We start from the raw sequence: 16,577 nt of genomic DNA on the forward strand, positions 1-16,577 counted from the left end.
TATTGTAATTGCTCATTGTTAGGTAATATTAGTTAACTATTAACTAATTGGACCTTCTTGTAAAGTGTTACAATAAATAATACAAAAAAATAAACATTGAAACCAAAACCAAGATTTTCATTTTGCCTTAAAAATAAATACTAAAACTTTTATTCCTTTCCTCATAAGGGGAAAAAAAAAAACCTAAACTTTTTATAATTTGGGTGGGATTCCTATCTGACGATATTAGAGATTAAAAAAAAAGCATAGCACCTGTCATTTTCTGTCATTTTAATTCAAAATAATGTCATTAAAAACCAAAAATAAAAAAACGAAATTAAATGAGATTTAATAAACCACATTAGTAGCATACCTATAAACAATGGGATGAGGCCATGCTCATGTAGGGTAGACAGTACATTTGGGACATATACAGTTGAAACGTAGGCCTACGTGCAGGAAGCCTGAGCCGTGATTTTTGCTTTGCTCTTTCTATCTCGCATATGGATACCAGAGATAGACTGTGGCATATTACGAGCTAAGAAAACATTGATGTAATAAAAATAACAGTCCAAATGGAAAACATCAAAAAGTTCACAACTAAAATCCCAAGATGTCAGGATGAGCGGAAGTAGGCCTACTAGTGATTAAAAAGATAAAAAAGATGATCTCCATAAAAAGATACAGAATCAATTTGATTCAGATAAGATCAAATCAACATGATTCATGCAATTAATGTGTAATCATTATGATATAGGAGAGTGTTTGATTGTTATGTCGAGTTCTGTCTGAGGTGTCATTCTGTGAGTATCCAGTAGGGGGAGACCTGGCCTGGGGTGTGGGCGGGAAGTAAATGACGTGACTCACCTCACCTGTGCTGCTGACTGACAAGAGTACTAACACAACTCCACGCGTTGAGAACAGCACTGGGGTTTGTCTCTTTTTCGAGGTATGTAAAGTGAAATTACGGTATATATTCTAATTTGTTGTGAGTTTAGAGCGTATATTTGTGAAAGTTTTATTTTTGTGTTTGTATAGCCTATCGGAAAACAACTAATATAGGCGACGTTTTTAACTGCTAATCGTCATGTCCGATATGCTAACGAGGAAAGCGTGGATGAACTGTTCGCTGGCAGTGTTATGTTAGTTTCTGATTATATTCAAACTATCAACTCAATATATAATGGTTAATATTAAGATAAACGCACGTGTTGAGTGTACGATGTTTTATATTGAACTTGCTTTTTGTGTTGTACATTTTCTGATTAATAATAGCAAAATGAAATGGTTTATCAGATGGGAGTTAGCCTAACTTTCCAAGTGTTTGTTTCATGCATTTTTGTGTTAAAGAAATCTAGTTCATAAAAGGAGACTGTTGAAAGTGTACTGATACCAGAGGATAAATTAAAGGATTTATTAATTGTTGATACATTTGTTACAAAATACAGTCAAACGTATACACAGTATGATTAAATAAATAGTTCACTTAAAAATGAAAATTCTGTCATTTACTCACCCTCAAGTTGTTTCAAACCTGGATGAATTTCTTTCTTCAGTTGAACACAAAAGATGATACTTTGAAGAATGTTGGTAACCTTAAAAAGCCCTCATTGTCTGTTCCGGACAGTAGCTTATGTGGGACTGTCCATAGACATAATAAATAGGCCTACATAAGGCTAGATTTACTAACAGCTAGCGCCATTGCAAATCCTGTTTTGGCGTAAAAAAATACGGTCAGGATTTACTAAAAGGCGTGGACAGGGTTATTTTGCGGCTGACATTTTTAGGAGTTAATTTCCAGACGCTAATTTGCACTGCACTTGGTAGATTCCGTTGGTAATTATGCAAATTATCCTGCTCAGTCTGTTTTATTTTTATTTTTTTATTTGCGTGTCGTAGATCACGTGCAGAACTTTCACTGCCATCGGCGCTTCTAATGGGATTGCGCTCTCACGCTAATTTGTCCTGTTTAGTAAATCTGGCCCCTAGACACCTATGCCTATGGGATTTTCAGTCTGCAGGTTTCAATAAACCGTTTCAAAGCACTGATAAGGCAAAGTTTTATATCCATAAATGTAAATATACAAAAAGTAAACCCTGCTTTGAATCTGTATCTAAATACAAACTCAATGGCTATTAATTAAAGGTACAATCTGTAATTTATTAGCCCCCAGAAGTCACATTTTCATAATAATGAAGACGAAGCTTGATGACACTATAAAGAAGTGGAACGATGGGAGATGTCGTTTTCACAATCCAGAGATGTATGGAATTCACAAATCATTAAAATTATTTATCATCTAATAAGTTAGTTTTTGTATTACCTTGTACAGTTGATCACTACTAGGGTTGGGTTTTATCCGATACCAGTACCTACTCGGTATTTTTCAAACGGTTCCGGTGCTTAAACGGTTCTTGAAACGGTACTTAAGAAAACTAAACCACACACACTTTATCAAAAAAATAATACCTGTGTGTGTGTGTGTGTGTGTGTGTGTGTGTGTGTGTGTGTGATTTTCTGAAAAAGATTTTCTGATTTCTGATTAAATGAAAAATTGTGCCGTTTAAAAGGCTACTGATTTAGCCGAAAACACTTGAGTTAAGATCAAAATTTTGTCTTCTCATATTATGACTTTTACAAAACAGAGAAATATCAGAAATATTTAACACACACAGTATAGCCTCATATACTTGATATTGATATGCTTCATACTTGATATGCAAGATTTGCAGTTGGCATTAAAATACTAGACTAACCCGAAGAGGAACACTGGCAGCTGAACTTGAACTTTACTCAAGCGTGTCAGAGGTTTTGGGTTCTAATCCACATTCGTATAGTTTTTTTTTGTTGTTGTTGTTTTACCGATTATGCTCATCAGTGGTTGAATATCAAGCAGGAACACTTTGTTTCCATTATATTTTGTGAGACTTATATATATTTTTAGGGGCCAAGCCCCGAAGGGGCTATGGCACCTATTGTATCTGTTAGTTTTCTTATTATTATTATTATTATTATTATTCTTCTTCCTCCTCTTGAAGTCTATGGCAGCCCTATGAACCATACATAGGAAAATGATGAAATTTGGCACACTTGTAGTGATGGTAATGAAAAGTAATTGTAGCAATTTTTGAGTCTCTAGGTCCAACTCTATAGCGCCACCAGCAGTTCAAAAATTCAACATTGAAATGGTTATAACTTTTGAACCCTTTGATCTAGAAAAATGAAACTTAGTACACCTGATTCATCTCATCATGCTGATTAGAACCAATATCTTACATTAAGACTCCGCCCATTACAGTAGTGGCCATTTTGAAAAGTACAGTATGCAGTTTTTTTGCTACTCCTCCTTCAAAATTGGTCTAATTTTGTCCAAACATGTACTCAAATGATCTTCGGACTGAGCCGCATAAAAGTACTGTCCCCGATTTTTTTGCTATATTGGAAAAAAAAAAGTTATGATGTCGCAAACTTAACGAGGTCGACCCAAAATTGGTTCAGAAGCTATAGCTCGGCCAAACTTTGATCAATCGAAACGAAAATTGGTACACTTCATCGGAAGCATGATCTGAGGTTCCATGCCAAAGTTGGGAACAGCGCCACCTACGGGTCATGAGATATGGAAAATGCATATTTTGGCCAATAACTTATGAACAGTTTGTCAGAAAATTATAAACTTGGTGTCTATCGATTCCTTGGGTCATGACAAATCCGTGGATATCGATTTTGCCATGATGGGATGTACCACGTGTCCGCCATTTTGAATGATGTCATAATTTGCAATATCTTTTAAACTATTTGAAATTTCTTCACCAAATTTGGTATGGATCATCATTAGCATGGCCCGAAGGTACCTGAGAAATTTGATCACAGCGCCACCTAGTGTTCCAGAGATATCATTGTTTTTTGAAAAAACGCTTATAACTTTTGCTAACATTGCTTGAAATTTGATTTCTTTATGTCAATATATTCCTTGGCTTATGCCGATTTCAACGATATCTCATATGTTATTTATCAACAATGTGACTGGCCGCCATATTGGAGTGAATGTAAAACAGTTTTTTCGCTACTCCTCCTTCAAAATTGGTCTAATTTTGTCCAAACATGTACTCAAATGATCTTCGGACTGAGCCGCATAAAAGTACTGTCCCCGATTTTTTTGCTATACTGGAAAAAAAAAGTTATGATGTCGCAAACTTAATGAGGTCAACCCATAATTGGTTCAGAGGCTGTAACTTGTGAACAGTTTGTCACAAAATCATAAAATTGGTGTCTATCGATTCCTTGCGTCATGTCGAATCTGAGGATATCTATTTTGCCAGGATTGGATGTACCACATCATAAGCTATATTAGCATTAAGTTAGCTTAGCATGCTAATCTCGTTAACATGATTTTGTGTGCTCATTCACACACTGAAGCCTCTCCTCTGCAGCTTTGTAAAACATGTCCTCTGGGTGGCGCAAGTGGTTCAACCATGCGTCATGAATCCCGAACCATTGTGGTCGTGGGTTCGAGACCAGTGTGGGGCGACTTTGAAATTGTGTATAAAATAATAATTTAAATTCCTTCCGGCTCTGCACTGCTGTTGGTGCTTAAATGCTAGCTGTGCTGCTGTAATTGATGTGCTTACTGTGCTTGATGTACATTAAATTTCTGATGTTTTGCTCTTCTGGCTCCGCATTGCGCTACAGCGGCTGTTGCTTGCTCTGCCTTGCAGGGCTTGGCCCCGTATTGCTGCTTGCAGCTATATTTATATTTTTCAAACTTCATTCACGCACATATGAAACCCTTGCATACATATAGCCTACTAAGTAGTCACACATACATGTATACTGCTGAATGCTCAAACTAATACATATGAAATGCACAACGTCACATCTAAAGTCGCTCACGCACACACACGCAAACTCTACACACACGAGACGCGCAGAACTCTCCGTGCACATACTCATCTGAGACGCGAGCACACACACACACAAACTCTCCGCGCACATACTCATCTGAGACGCGAGCACGCACACACACAAACTCTCCGCGCACATACTCATCTGAGACGCGAGCGCACACACACACACAAACTCTCCGCGCACATACTCATCTGAGACGCGAGCACGCACACACACAAACTCTCCGCGCACATACTCATCTGAGACGCGAGCACGCACACACACAAACTCTCCGCGCACATACTCATCTGAGACGCGAGCACGCACACACACAAACTCTCCGCGCACATACTCATCTGAGACGCGAGCACGCACACACACAAACTCTCCGCGCACATACTCATCTGAGACGCGAGCACACACACAAACTCTCCGCGCACATACTCATCTGAGACGCGAGCACACACACACACACAAACTCTCCGCGCACATACTCATCTGAGACGCGAGCACGCAGACACACACAAACTCTCCGCGCACATACTCATCTGAGACGCGAGCACACACACAAACTCTCCGCGCACATACTCATCTGAGACGCGAGCACACACACACACAAACTCTCCGCGCACATAATCATAGATGGCGGCTCATAAATAGATCGATCTCCGCAACGTATTGAAGCCTATTTTTTACAGTCTATGATTGAAGCGCGCGTCCGAGTGCAGTGCGGTGTGCGCGAGCCACAAGAGAAAACACTGTATCCGCGCCACTGATCGCAGCGGCAACGAGCACTTTGATCACTTGATTTAAAAAAAAAAAAAAAACACATTTCAGCGCTAGATCTCTTATTTAACAAACGAACTAAATGACCGCTCTGCTGGTTAACTGGAGATGTTTTATTATTGGATCATTCGTGCCGCGAGATGTTTTATAGGGGGCGGTAAAAAACGTCAGGCACCGAAATCAGGCACCGAAAGTTTCGTTCTTATTCGGTCTCGTTACTACCGTTTACGTCGGTACCCAACCCTAATCACTACTTTGTCTTCGTAATGAATTAGCTGCAAGGAACGTGAAATGTAATGCTATGTTAGCCTGTTACTGATATGTCCTATTTGTCAAATGTTTTTGTGGGTTAATGCTGCGCAGTTTTACACGTTTAAAACAATTGCACTAAAAGTACATTTGAACAAACCCACAGTATTTGCAAGTAATGGCTAAATATTTTTGTGCAACACACAGGCTTCTGTATTTAATTTCACTGCCATAGACTTGGTCACCAGACTTGATAAAGCATTACTAAAGTACAAACAAAGTGCAATATAACTGTATGTGTACAATAAATAATATATATTTGCTTGCCTGTCTATTAAAACGCATGCGAGAGCAGAGTCTCTGTTGACAGATCAAGTCCAAGTTTGTTGCGAAGCTCTCTCCATCTCGAAAACGCCACGCCATTATTGATTCTTGTTTTATTTCTCTGTTTTCCCCTGCTTGCCTCAGTTGATCTACGTTTACGTTTTTTTGGATTTTCTGTACTCGCCAGTCGCCAATCAATAATCTTGAACCATGATGTCAGTCACAACAGCGGCGTGTGAGATATTGTATCATACGTATACATAGATCCCTCATTAGCAGCTTACGTATATGCCCTGATCAGGAATCTATGCGTATATATCTATGCTTTGTACAAGCGCAAACTAAAATCTTACATATTGTACCTTTAAGGCAATAAAACATCTAGAATTTGTGCCATGTTTATTGTTTAATGCTCTTTCGTAATATGCTTTTATTAATTTTTTGTAAATTTTTGTTAGGCTTCTTTATATAATTTCACTTGTTAACTATTGAGCCATAACTTGTTTATTGTTTGAAAGATTCTTTGTATGTTATAGTGCACCTCAAAATTCACGCGTTATGCGATACATTTTTTCAGTTTATCGCGTTAAAAATATTTAACGCAATCAATGCATCATCCGTTTTTTTTTACCCGTCATCCTTGGGCTAGCGTTACATTATATGACTACGCTCTTATTCATGCAAATAAATAAGAGCATAAATTAATTATTTGCATGAAAATACAGTAATTTCTTGTGCATTTTGACAGGGCAAGTAAAAATCTGAACTGGTCTGACTGGGCCAATAGAACAAATTGAGCTCTGATATAGATTGAAAGCCACAGGTGAATGTGACATTTAATATAATGGGTTTATGTGAAGACTGTTTTAAGTTCACTTAAATTAAAAGTTGTTATATTATTTGAATCCTAATAAATGTTAAAATCGATAGCTTTAAATTATACTGTAATGCTTGCTGAATGGATATAATTAATGGCTGAAATTGAGAGAAAATCAATTTCATATAAAGACATCAGTTAACAGTATTATCGTTGATACTGACCGTGACATGTAGCCAAGTATGGTGTCCCATGGTGTATGGTGCATTTTACCCATCCAAGTGCACACACTCACACAGCAGTGAGTACTGAACACAAACTGTGAACACACACCTGGAGCAGTGGGAAGTCATTTTTTCTGTGGTGCACGGGGAGCGATTGGGTGTCTTGCTCCAATGGCACCTCAGTTGTGGGTAATGCAAGTGGAAGAGAGATCTGTTCATTCACTCCCCCACTTACACGGTACTGAGACTCGAACGCACAATCTTCGCGTTATAAGTCCAAGTTAGGTGTGATTAATCACAGAAAAATGTGTGATTAATTAGTACAAATTTTTAAATCGATTGACAGCACAAATTATATGTGTGTGTGTGTGTGTGTGTATGTATATATGTGGCAGAAAGATTAAAGGTATTGTTCACCCAATAATTAAAGTTTTGTTATCATTTACCCTCAAGTTGTTGAACAACCTTTTTCTGTTGAACACAAAAGATATTTTGAAGAATGTTGGTAATCAAACAATTGACGGTAGCCATTGACTTCCATAGAAGGAAAAAAAAAAAACTATGAAAGTCAGTGGCTACCATCAACTGTGTGGTTAACATTTTTTTTTAAAATCTTTTTTTTTTTAATGTTCAACAGGAAAGAAACTTGTACAGGTTTAGAACAACATGAGGGTGAGGAAATAATGAATTTTTATTTTTGGGTGAACTATCCCTTTAACTCTTTTCACACTCGGTCTTTTTCTAACTCTTGATATTTCTCATTAATATAAAGGAGTGTTAAGTCTGTGGTCGTAGGGTGAACTGTACTGTAGGTGGCGCCACTGTCTACTGGAAGACATAGCCTAGTTTATCAAGAAAAACGCATTTCCTTATACATTGTGTACTTCCTTATACATGACAGACAGACAGACAGATAGATATTGCCACTTCTCTTAAAATCTTTTATTTCAATAAATACATGTCAAAATATGGAAGAAAGACAGAATTAAAGTAACTGTCTAGATGAAGAGTTCACATGTGGGAGTTCAGATCATCTGTGTCCTTGAGTATGGAGATAGACAAACACAGCTGGCCTTTACACTGATCTGAAATCAGCCCTGCAGAGACACCAACACATTCAATATTTGAGATTACACAGCAGAAAATAATTACAGGATACTAAGGGAGTCCTGCAATGTCGTAAAAATGTAGTATTTTTTATTTTTATACTTGATCTCATTCATTGATATTTTAGGCTGTCTTGGAGCCACTACATGACCAACTTACACATTACAACAAGGTTGCAGTCGGTTTATTTGTAGAAGTACTTATTTCATGTTTATTGATTTTGAGCAGCTCACATTGTAGCTCAAACTAATGGAGAGCTCCTGATTATTTTAAAGCGCTCAGACTTTCTCTCACCACTGTACACCTATTTCACTAACATAAAAAAGCAAGCCATTTCAAATTCAAATAATAGCAGGGCTTGATTTAACCATCTTAGTCTTAAATGTCACATTCTAACACTGAAGTCAGCATCTGAAATACAATTGATGAAAAACTGACAAACATTCTAGAGGTCTCGGAAAAGCATGTACTCGTAATGTGTTTGAGATTGTGATCATAATGCAGAACATCTTACAAAATCATTTTAAAGTGGAGATCTATGAAAGGATGGAATTAATACAGCATGGTCTAAATTGTTCTGGGTTTTTGTTGTTTGCATGCTAAGCATTATTTAACTAGTAGTTAGTCCCTCATAAATCATAACTGAACCCAATAATATCTAGCCTATGTAAATCATTGCACATGTCTAAATAATTCATGACTTCTGTACTGTATTGATCTAAATGCTATATTTCTAATGAACTGCCAAACTAGCGTTATAAACCCATCACAGAGTACTGAAATCTGAGGTTTGCATATTATTAGGCAGAAGTTGAATTGTGTATATAGTTGGTGCATAAGAATATAGCTAGTGCTTGAGCACCACGCTTCAGCCGGAGCACATGCTCATGTCAGTCGGCAGCTCCCGAACCAAAGCTGAGAATCCATTTTGATTCTGCTATGGCTTTATGAACGCTATCGCTAAAACTGCTCAGACATGCTTAGGTACTTGAACGCAGCAGCGGCATGAGCGGTCGACGGAGTCTTTCTCATTTGAATCTGAATTTGACTCGCTTTGTTCACACAAATTCGGTTTTGGTTTCAAATCGGACCTTTAGGAATGACACGTTTGATTTGTAGTCAATGTTTGGTGTATCTACATAATGATGTCAACACGAAACTCTCCTACTGAGTGCAAAGGGCCGTTCACACCAAGGATGACAACTATAGCTTTAATACTGTAAAATTGATAAGCATTTTAATTCCACACCACAATGATAATGACACAGATCACTTTCAGAATGTTTTTTTTTTTTATTTATATATTTTTTTTTTTTAAATACATAATTGCAGCTCACGCTTAGTAAAAACAACAACAACAGATTATCATCCGTTGGTGTGAATGCTAATAGAGTTATTATTATCTTTATAGTTGTTGTTCTTGGAGTGTACAGGCCTTAAGAGTGGAAAGACGACAAATAAAATCAAAAAAATTGTCATGACATTTACGCTTAAACCACTGACTTGTTCACTAATTCACTTCATAGTGAATGTCACATAGTTCGCTACACGCTCTTAAAAATGAAGGTTCCAAAATGGGGGTTTCCACAGTGATACCATAGAACCACCATTTTGGGTTTCCCAAAAGAACCTTTCAGCGAACGGTTCTTCAAAGCCCATTTTTTTATTTCGTTGTGGGAAGAGAGAACCTTTAGTTCAATGATTTTAAAGACTAATTTCCATTGAACTTTATAGTTGAAAAAAGTTATTTCGATTATTCTAAGAGAGCAAAAACATTCGATTTGTCATTCCATGTCTGATCTTACCGTTCAGACTGTGGAAAACAAATCAAACTAGTTTTCAAACTAGATGTGAATGTGGTTTAGATGGGGTTTGTAAACATCAGATCTCATGTGTTTTTTGCTGTTCACACTACAAAAAACAAAAGATTCAAATACGGATTCACCAAAAAAATCCATCAAATTGGTCTAAACAAAGCCTGACATTTTTGAGACCTGATATTGGACCACTGAACAACATGTCTGCTAAATCATGCTAACATCTGATCCCACAGTATGCATCAAAACACATGTCGCCATTGAGAGTCAATCACTGAACAGATAATGATTATGAAGATGAAGAATGAGAAGACGAGGTTTCAGTCCTTCTCCAAATGCATTTTAGCAGTCCACTCAGTGCTCAGCCTGTTATCCAGCAGACCTCACTGCTGACAGGGCAATTTGAGGCGCTGAACTCGCAATACAGCGCTGTGTGATCTGTCTGGAGGAGGCTAAATGTTCCAGTACAGCTCCTTATTATGATAACCAACCCCTCCAAACTAGCCAGAAGGGAGTTAACACCATTGCGATGTGAACTTGTCAAAGATTTGTTCCGAAAGACCATATGCGATGTTCTGCTGTTGGGAATGATGATAATACGCTGCCTGCAGGCTTTAATGCTATACGGTGTTGCATAGAACTGATTTCTATTTGTGCTTGTGGTACGTCTTTGATATAATCATCTTGTCATCCAAGATTGGAGACAGAGAAATGTCCTCCCTCTTCCCCATTTAGCACCATGAGATGTCTTCCATACGCTTCTACAGCAAATACTCTATGATTTTTACGTGATGTGTATCTGCTGTGACATTGAGATCGGTGAGCGCAGCAAGCCCCTGAAAGCCGCGCGGGAGGAAAAACGGGCGTACGTTGGCCCTGGCTTTTGCAGGAGGACGACACCTGACAGGAAGGCACATGGAGGCAGATGTCGGGGCACGCGTCCTCAAATGTGATTAATTTCCTGCATTGAGCGGGCGGGTGGGGTTATTGCTTTGAGGCTGTTTCCGGGACAGCTCTGGCTGCAGTGTCCGCGGTTAAGAGCGGGCTGCTCAGGGGGTTCGGGACGGGGTGTGAAAACAGGGCAGGAGCGGGTGCGAGCGTGGCTCTTGTGGCCGCCCGCGTGACAGATGAGCTCACTGACGGTGCCCAGAGGAGGCAGATGCTGCTGCCAGCGCTTCAGCCGATCCTCCTTGTATTTAATGGAGTACCAGGTGAGGAAGATGAACACGAAGCCCACAAACTTGAGGCTGGCAGCCAGGCCGAAGTAGACGAAGCGGAAGGAAGTGACGTCGTACTCCCAGCAAGAGCCGTGAACGCCGCAGTCCTGCTGCCAGAGCATACAGGTGGTGTCGATCACCGCCCCAAAGTAGATGGGCGTGGGAATGTAGGCTGCAGACATGGAAGAAGTCAATTAAATAGGTTTCTCCTTGTGGATTCACTTAAGCTTTCAATTTTATGCTGTTTTTTTCCCTTCATCTTAACTAATTGAGATGTATAATGCTTAGTACTGAGCTGTAATTTAAGAAAGTTTAGACTAGGAGGTGCTATATGAACAGCTCTGCTGCAGGGATAAACAAGGCTGATGGATTTCATGACAAAGTTAAAGGAGAACTCCGGTCAATTTTAACATTGAGCTCATTTTTTTGTACATTTGGAGTGCTGTCAATACAGAGAACAACGACAAAAATCGGTGTTGCCTACACCGAGTTATTCTATTTAAAAAATTTGCACCCTGTTGACTTCAATGGGGCAAGTACTAAACCTGCTTTTAGCCTCTTAACATCCTTGATGTGTCATTACAAGTGCACAGAAAATGTGAGTGAGTCTGACTGCAGTAGATGTGAAAGAAATGTATAAAAATTATGTTATTTAAGCCAGCGCAAATACCTTTGTTTACATCCTGTTTTTCGGTTGAAGTCCAAAGTAGTCGATTGCAGAGTTCACACGCATAGGTTTAATACCTATGATCACGCGCGTGAACTCGGCAATCGACTACTTTGGACTTCAACCGAAAAACAGGATGTAAACAAAGGTATTTGCGCTGGCTTAAATAACATAATTTTTATACATTTCTTTCACATCTACTGCAGTCAGACTCACTCGTGTTCACTCAGAAGGAATCACTCACATTTTCTGTGCACTTGTAATGACACATCAAGGATGTTAAGAGGCTAAAAGCAGGTTTAGTACTTGCCCCATTGAAGTCAACAGGGTGCAAATTTTAAAAATAGAATAACTCGGTGTAGGCAACACCGATTTTTGTCGTTGTTCTCTGTATTGACAGCACTCCAAATGTACAAAAAAATGAGCTCAATGTTAAAATTGACCGGAGTTCTCCTTTAACATTGAAATCTTTGCATTCCTTGAAAAAATAAATCATTTTGACTTACCCAGAGTTCTTAGCAGCACAAACTGCATTCCTAAAGCAAACGGTCTTTCTTGCTCTTCTACTGACCTGCAACAAGAAAAGATTGGATTCTGTCATGTACTATTAATTGCATAGTGTTATATTCAAATTCCTTATGTATAGATTACTATAGTATTAACTATGCATAATTACATTCCTAAATCTATAGTAAGTACATGTAGTTGATATTACCTTTAAATAAAATGCATCAGTTTCCACTAAAGTATTAAGCAGGACAACCATTTTCAATATTGATAAGAAATATTACTTGAGCAGCAAATCAGAATATTAGAATTAATTCTGAAGGATCATGTGACTGAAGTAATTATGCTAAAGGATTTGACATCCCTGAAATAAATTACAATTTTAAAATTAAAGTAGAAACCATTATTTTTGATCAAATAAAAGCCTTTGTGAGCATAAGAGACTTGGTCTCAGACAGTTGAATAATATACATTTAAACATATCAAAAAGTGCCCAAATGATTTCTATTTCTTTAGTAACTATATACATTAGTTACTGTTTCCTACCTGAGAGTGACGATAATGGCGGAGGGCTGTGCACAAGCTGTGATGAGCGTAACGATGAAGAGGAAGATGAGGAAGGGGATGAGCGTGTTGCAGGTGCGATCACACTTCCCTGACACAGCGAAGCCGTTCTCGTTCAGGTAGGTCTTCACTATGACCAGCTGCAGCTGGTTGCCCTGGCCGCTGGTGGGAGGGGTGATGACCTGTCTGCTCTGCACGCATGCACAGTCCGTGTAGTTTCTGATCTACATTAAAAAAAAAAATACACATGACACATTGGTGAATGAGTTTTAACCAAGTACATCATCATCATCTTTGTTGATCCTGGAACAACATTCCAATCAACTAATCAGATTTGAGGGACAAGTTTACAGTTTGTCAAGTTTGGACTTACAACCAGGATAAGATGCTTCTACATCAGAGTTATTCACCAATCATTTCCCTCTGATTTTAGGGTTATGGGTATAGATAGGACAACATTTTCAGTCAGAAATGTCAAAATTCAAACACTGAATCCACAATTTAAAAGGTTTTTTATGCATTAAAATTGCACATGCTAACGCCAACTTAGCTTTCAAATCTGTTTTTTTTAATACAATGTTTTTTATACTTAAATATTTTTTATGTACATTACAACACTATATTTTGTATTATATTACCTTAGCATCAAATAAAAAAAAACTAGTTGAGGGTGTTTCTAATACAGCGGCTGTCGGAGTGATGGACAAATTGACGTCTTTCTCTCTTCTGACTGCCGTTATCAATCTCTCTATTTTTCCCCTCTTTTTGAAAGTTGTGAAAACACTATTATGGAGGGTTTTTTTTTGCTATTTGAGCAAACGGGAACACACAAAAAAAATATTTAATGTAGTCTCTCATTCACCACTATAGAAGTTTAGCCAACTATGATGACTTTTCGCTTCTGAGAAACCCGGAAATGTGAAAAGGGTCCATAAAAGAGACGCTGTATCAATGATCTAGATCAAGAGGCAAGGATAATGAGATAAGATATTTACATGTTTATAGAAATAGCTGCAATGGAAGACTACAGAACATCTGTACAGACTGAACTAGAATAGATGATTAAGATTTATTATCAATGTTTGTGGTTTTAAATCTTGACCTAAAAAGGTTTGTGCTGTCCTTAAAATACAGACCACCTCCAGAAAGACATGAAGTCTGGCTCACCCCAGTGCTGTCATTGCCAACCGTGCTGCATCCCGCCAGACAGGGGTTGAAATACGTGATGCCATCGGAGCCACAAACAGGAGCATACTCGTTGATCCGACAGCCACAGTTCACATTACAGCCTCCCGTCAGGTTTCTATGGGTCAGAGTCAGTGTCGGCCTGAAGAAAAACAAGCAGAGGACGGACAGAGCTGTTAGTTTGGGAATAAAATGCATAATATTAGCTGCTGTAGGCAATGTTTGGAATAACGTACAACACAACACCTTGTGTTCTGAGAAATCACACTTGTCTCTGTGACAACCCTAGGCATTGTATTCATGCATAAGCCAATGATAGAATGTATAAACTATGCATGTGTGCTATGTGTGTGTGTATCTATCTATCTATCTATCTATCTATCTATCTATCTATCTATCTATCTATATATAAAAAGAGAGTGAGAAGGAAAGAGACAGACAGTTAAATAAATAGAGATACTGTATAAACAGTTATTTTAATGCTGTGGGAATGTCAGGCAAATTCAAACAGCTCTTTCCCACATTAAACACAGCAACAGCTTTGGTTGACTTTACATTATCCTCACAGATCTACAGCAGAATGAGGGGATGAATCATGGCATAACACAGCCAGCAGGATGGACGGAATGGAATCCAGTCTTTAAACACTAAATGAGACGGACCTCTCTGCGACAAAACTAGACACCATAATAGTCAGCTCTCATCCGTACAGGATTTAAAGGGATAACACGGTGCTTTTGTTTGTCATTTTAAAGCTTGGCAGCTCAGATCCTCTTTCATTTTATATTAAATGGATAAGTATGGCCAGTTCTTCTACATTTTGTGTTCCATAGAAGAAAAAGTCATATGGGTTTAAAATGACATTGACATAGACATGAGTTAATTAAATATGTGGGAAAATGATTTCTCGTCAAGGTCACCCGAGCTGAAGTAGTTGTGCTTAATAAATGAATAAATAATAAATAAGCACTTCTGAATGTGCATGTGTGTCTCCTTTAACCATAGGAAATACTGTCACTTTGAGAAAGGCTAACCTTGAGAAGATTAGCGAAAAGAAAAACAAAGTGTTTGGACGGATGTGGAATGTGAGCATTGACTGAGCACAAATGCTTTGTATTTCTACACCTGTGTCTCACAGAGCGGCTCTATCTGTGGAAAAAGCCTCACACTTTAGTGCCATGTGTTCCTCAAACACGCTGTCGCGCTAGTCAGGGCCGTGCAAATCCACTGCAGACTTCAGCCCTAGAAACCAACTCGTGTCACTAAATAGAGCTAAGGTGGACGAAAGGAAATAGACAATGGACCTCCTAGAGCAGGAATGTCAAACACAAGGCACAATTTTTTCATATAAGAATTCGCTTTCAGATGGATTATTAAAAATTTGTTATAGTTTCTTCAAATAAATAAAACATAAAATGTGACAGATTTTAAGGAGGGAAAAAGTTGTGTAGGATTTGTTGGCTGAAAAAATGTCTTTTCAGACCATACGTGTAGACATATGTAAGGGCATTGAAATGTGCAATGATGCAAGAAACTGCCCTTGCACCTGCTGTTCAGCATATGCCTCTTACATTGTTTATAGTATTTTAATGTTTGTAAAACCCCAATATAACTGAAACCACAAAACATAAATTGGATACCCATATCCATGCAGTATACCTCAACCTTACACTGAAAGGCTTTAATGCCTGTGCATTCACTTACCCTGTGGTATAAGGGATATTGATGCCACCCAGGTTTATGCTCTCACAGCCCACGATGAAGAGGGTGGAGAAGCACAGAAGAGAAACCCCACTGCAGATCATGGCCAGCTTGGCCGACTCGCGAGCTCCAAGCTTAAGTTTCTTTATGATGTAGCCACCCAGTACAATGCCCACGCCTGCACTGGGCACAATAATGACCCCTGAAAGAAAATGAAGAGAGATCAGTTGTAATGCTTGTCCAGAAAGCCACATATCACAATAAATATCACACTTGAATGAACACATCAATATGTCCATGTATATTAGAACAGAAGTCTTAAAGGCACAGTACATACATATATATACATATATATACAAAGGCACAGTTTTGTGTAAACCATGACATTTTATATATATATATATATATATATATATATATATATATATATATATATATATATATATATATATATATATATATATATATTTTCTAACATTATTAAAGTCTTTTCTGTCACTTATGATGCCAAACTTTTGAACAGTAGTGTGTATATATCATATTTTGGG

At 38.1% G+C, this 16,577-nt stretch overlaps 1 protein-coding gene across 1 annotated transcript in view; it reads right to left on the reverse strand.

The window, feature by feature from the left end:
* Positions 1-8,186: 8,186 nt before the first annotated feature.
* The window catches only part of slco5a1 (solute carrier organic anion transporter family member 5A1), a 47,280-nt gene continuing 38,889 nt past the window's right edge, over positions 8,187-16,577 (reverse strand). The window contains exons 6-10 of the mRNA XM_079862559.1: positions 16,033-16,231; positions 14,311-14,470; positions 13,126-13,367; positions 12,579-12,643; positions 8,187-11,577 (exon numbers count right to left, since the gene is read on the reverse strand). Coding sequence (XP_079718685.1) covers positions 11,132-11,577; positions 12,579-12,643; positions 13,126-13,367; positions 14,311-14,470; positions 16,033-16,231 — 1,112 coding nt within the window. The 3' untranslated portion in view covers positions 8,187-11,131. The remainder of the gene's footprint in view (positions 11,578-12,578; positions 12,644-13,125; positions 13,368-14,310; positions 14,471-16,032; positions 16,232-16,577) is intronic.

The sequence above is a fragment of the Squalius cephalus genome (genome assembly GCF_949319135.1).
Source record: "Squalius cephalus genome assembly, chromosome: 25".
In the NCBI taxonomy this organism is placed as follows: Eukaryota; Metazoa; Chordata; class Actinopteri; order Cypriniformes; family Leuciscidae; genus Squalius; species Squalius cephalus.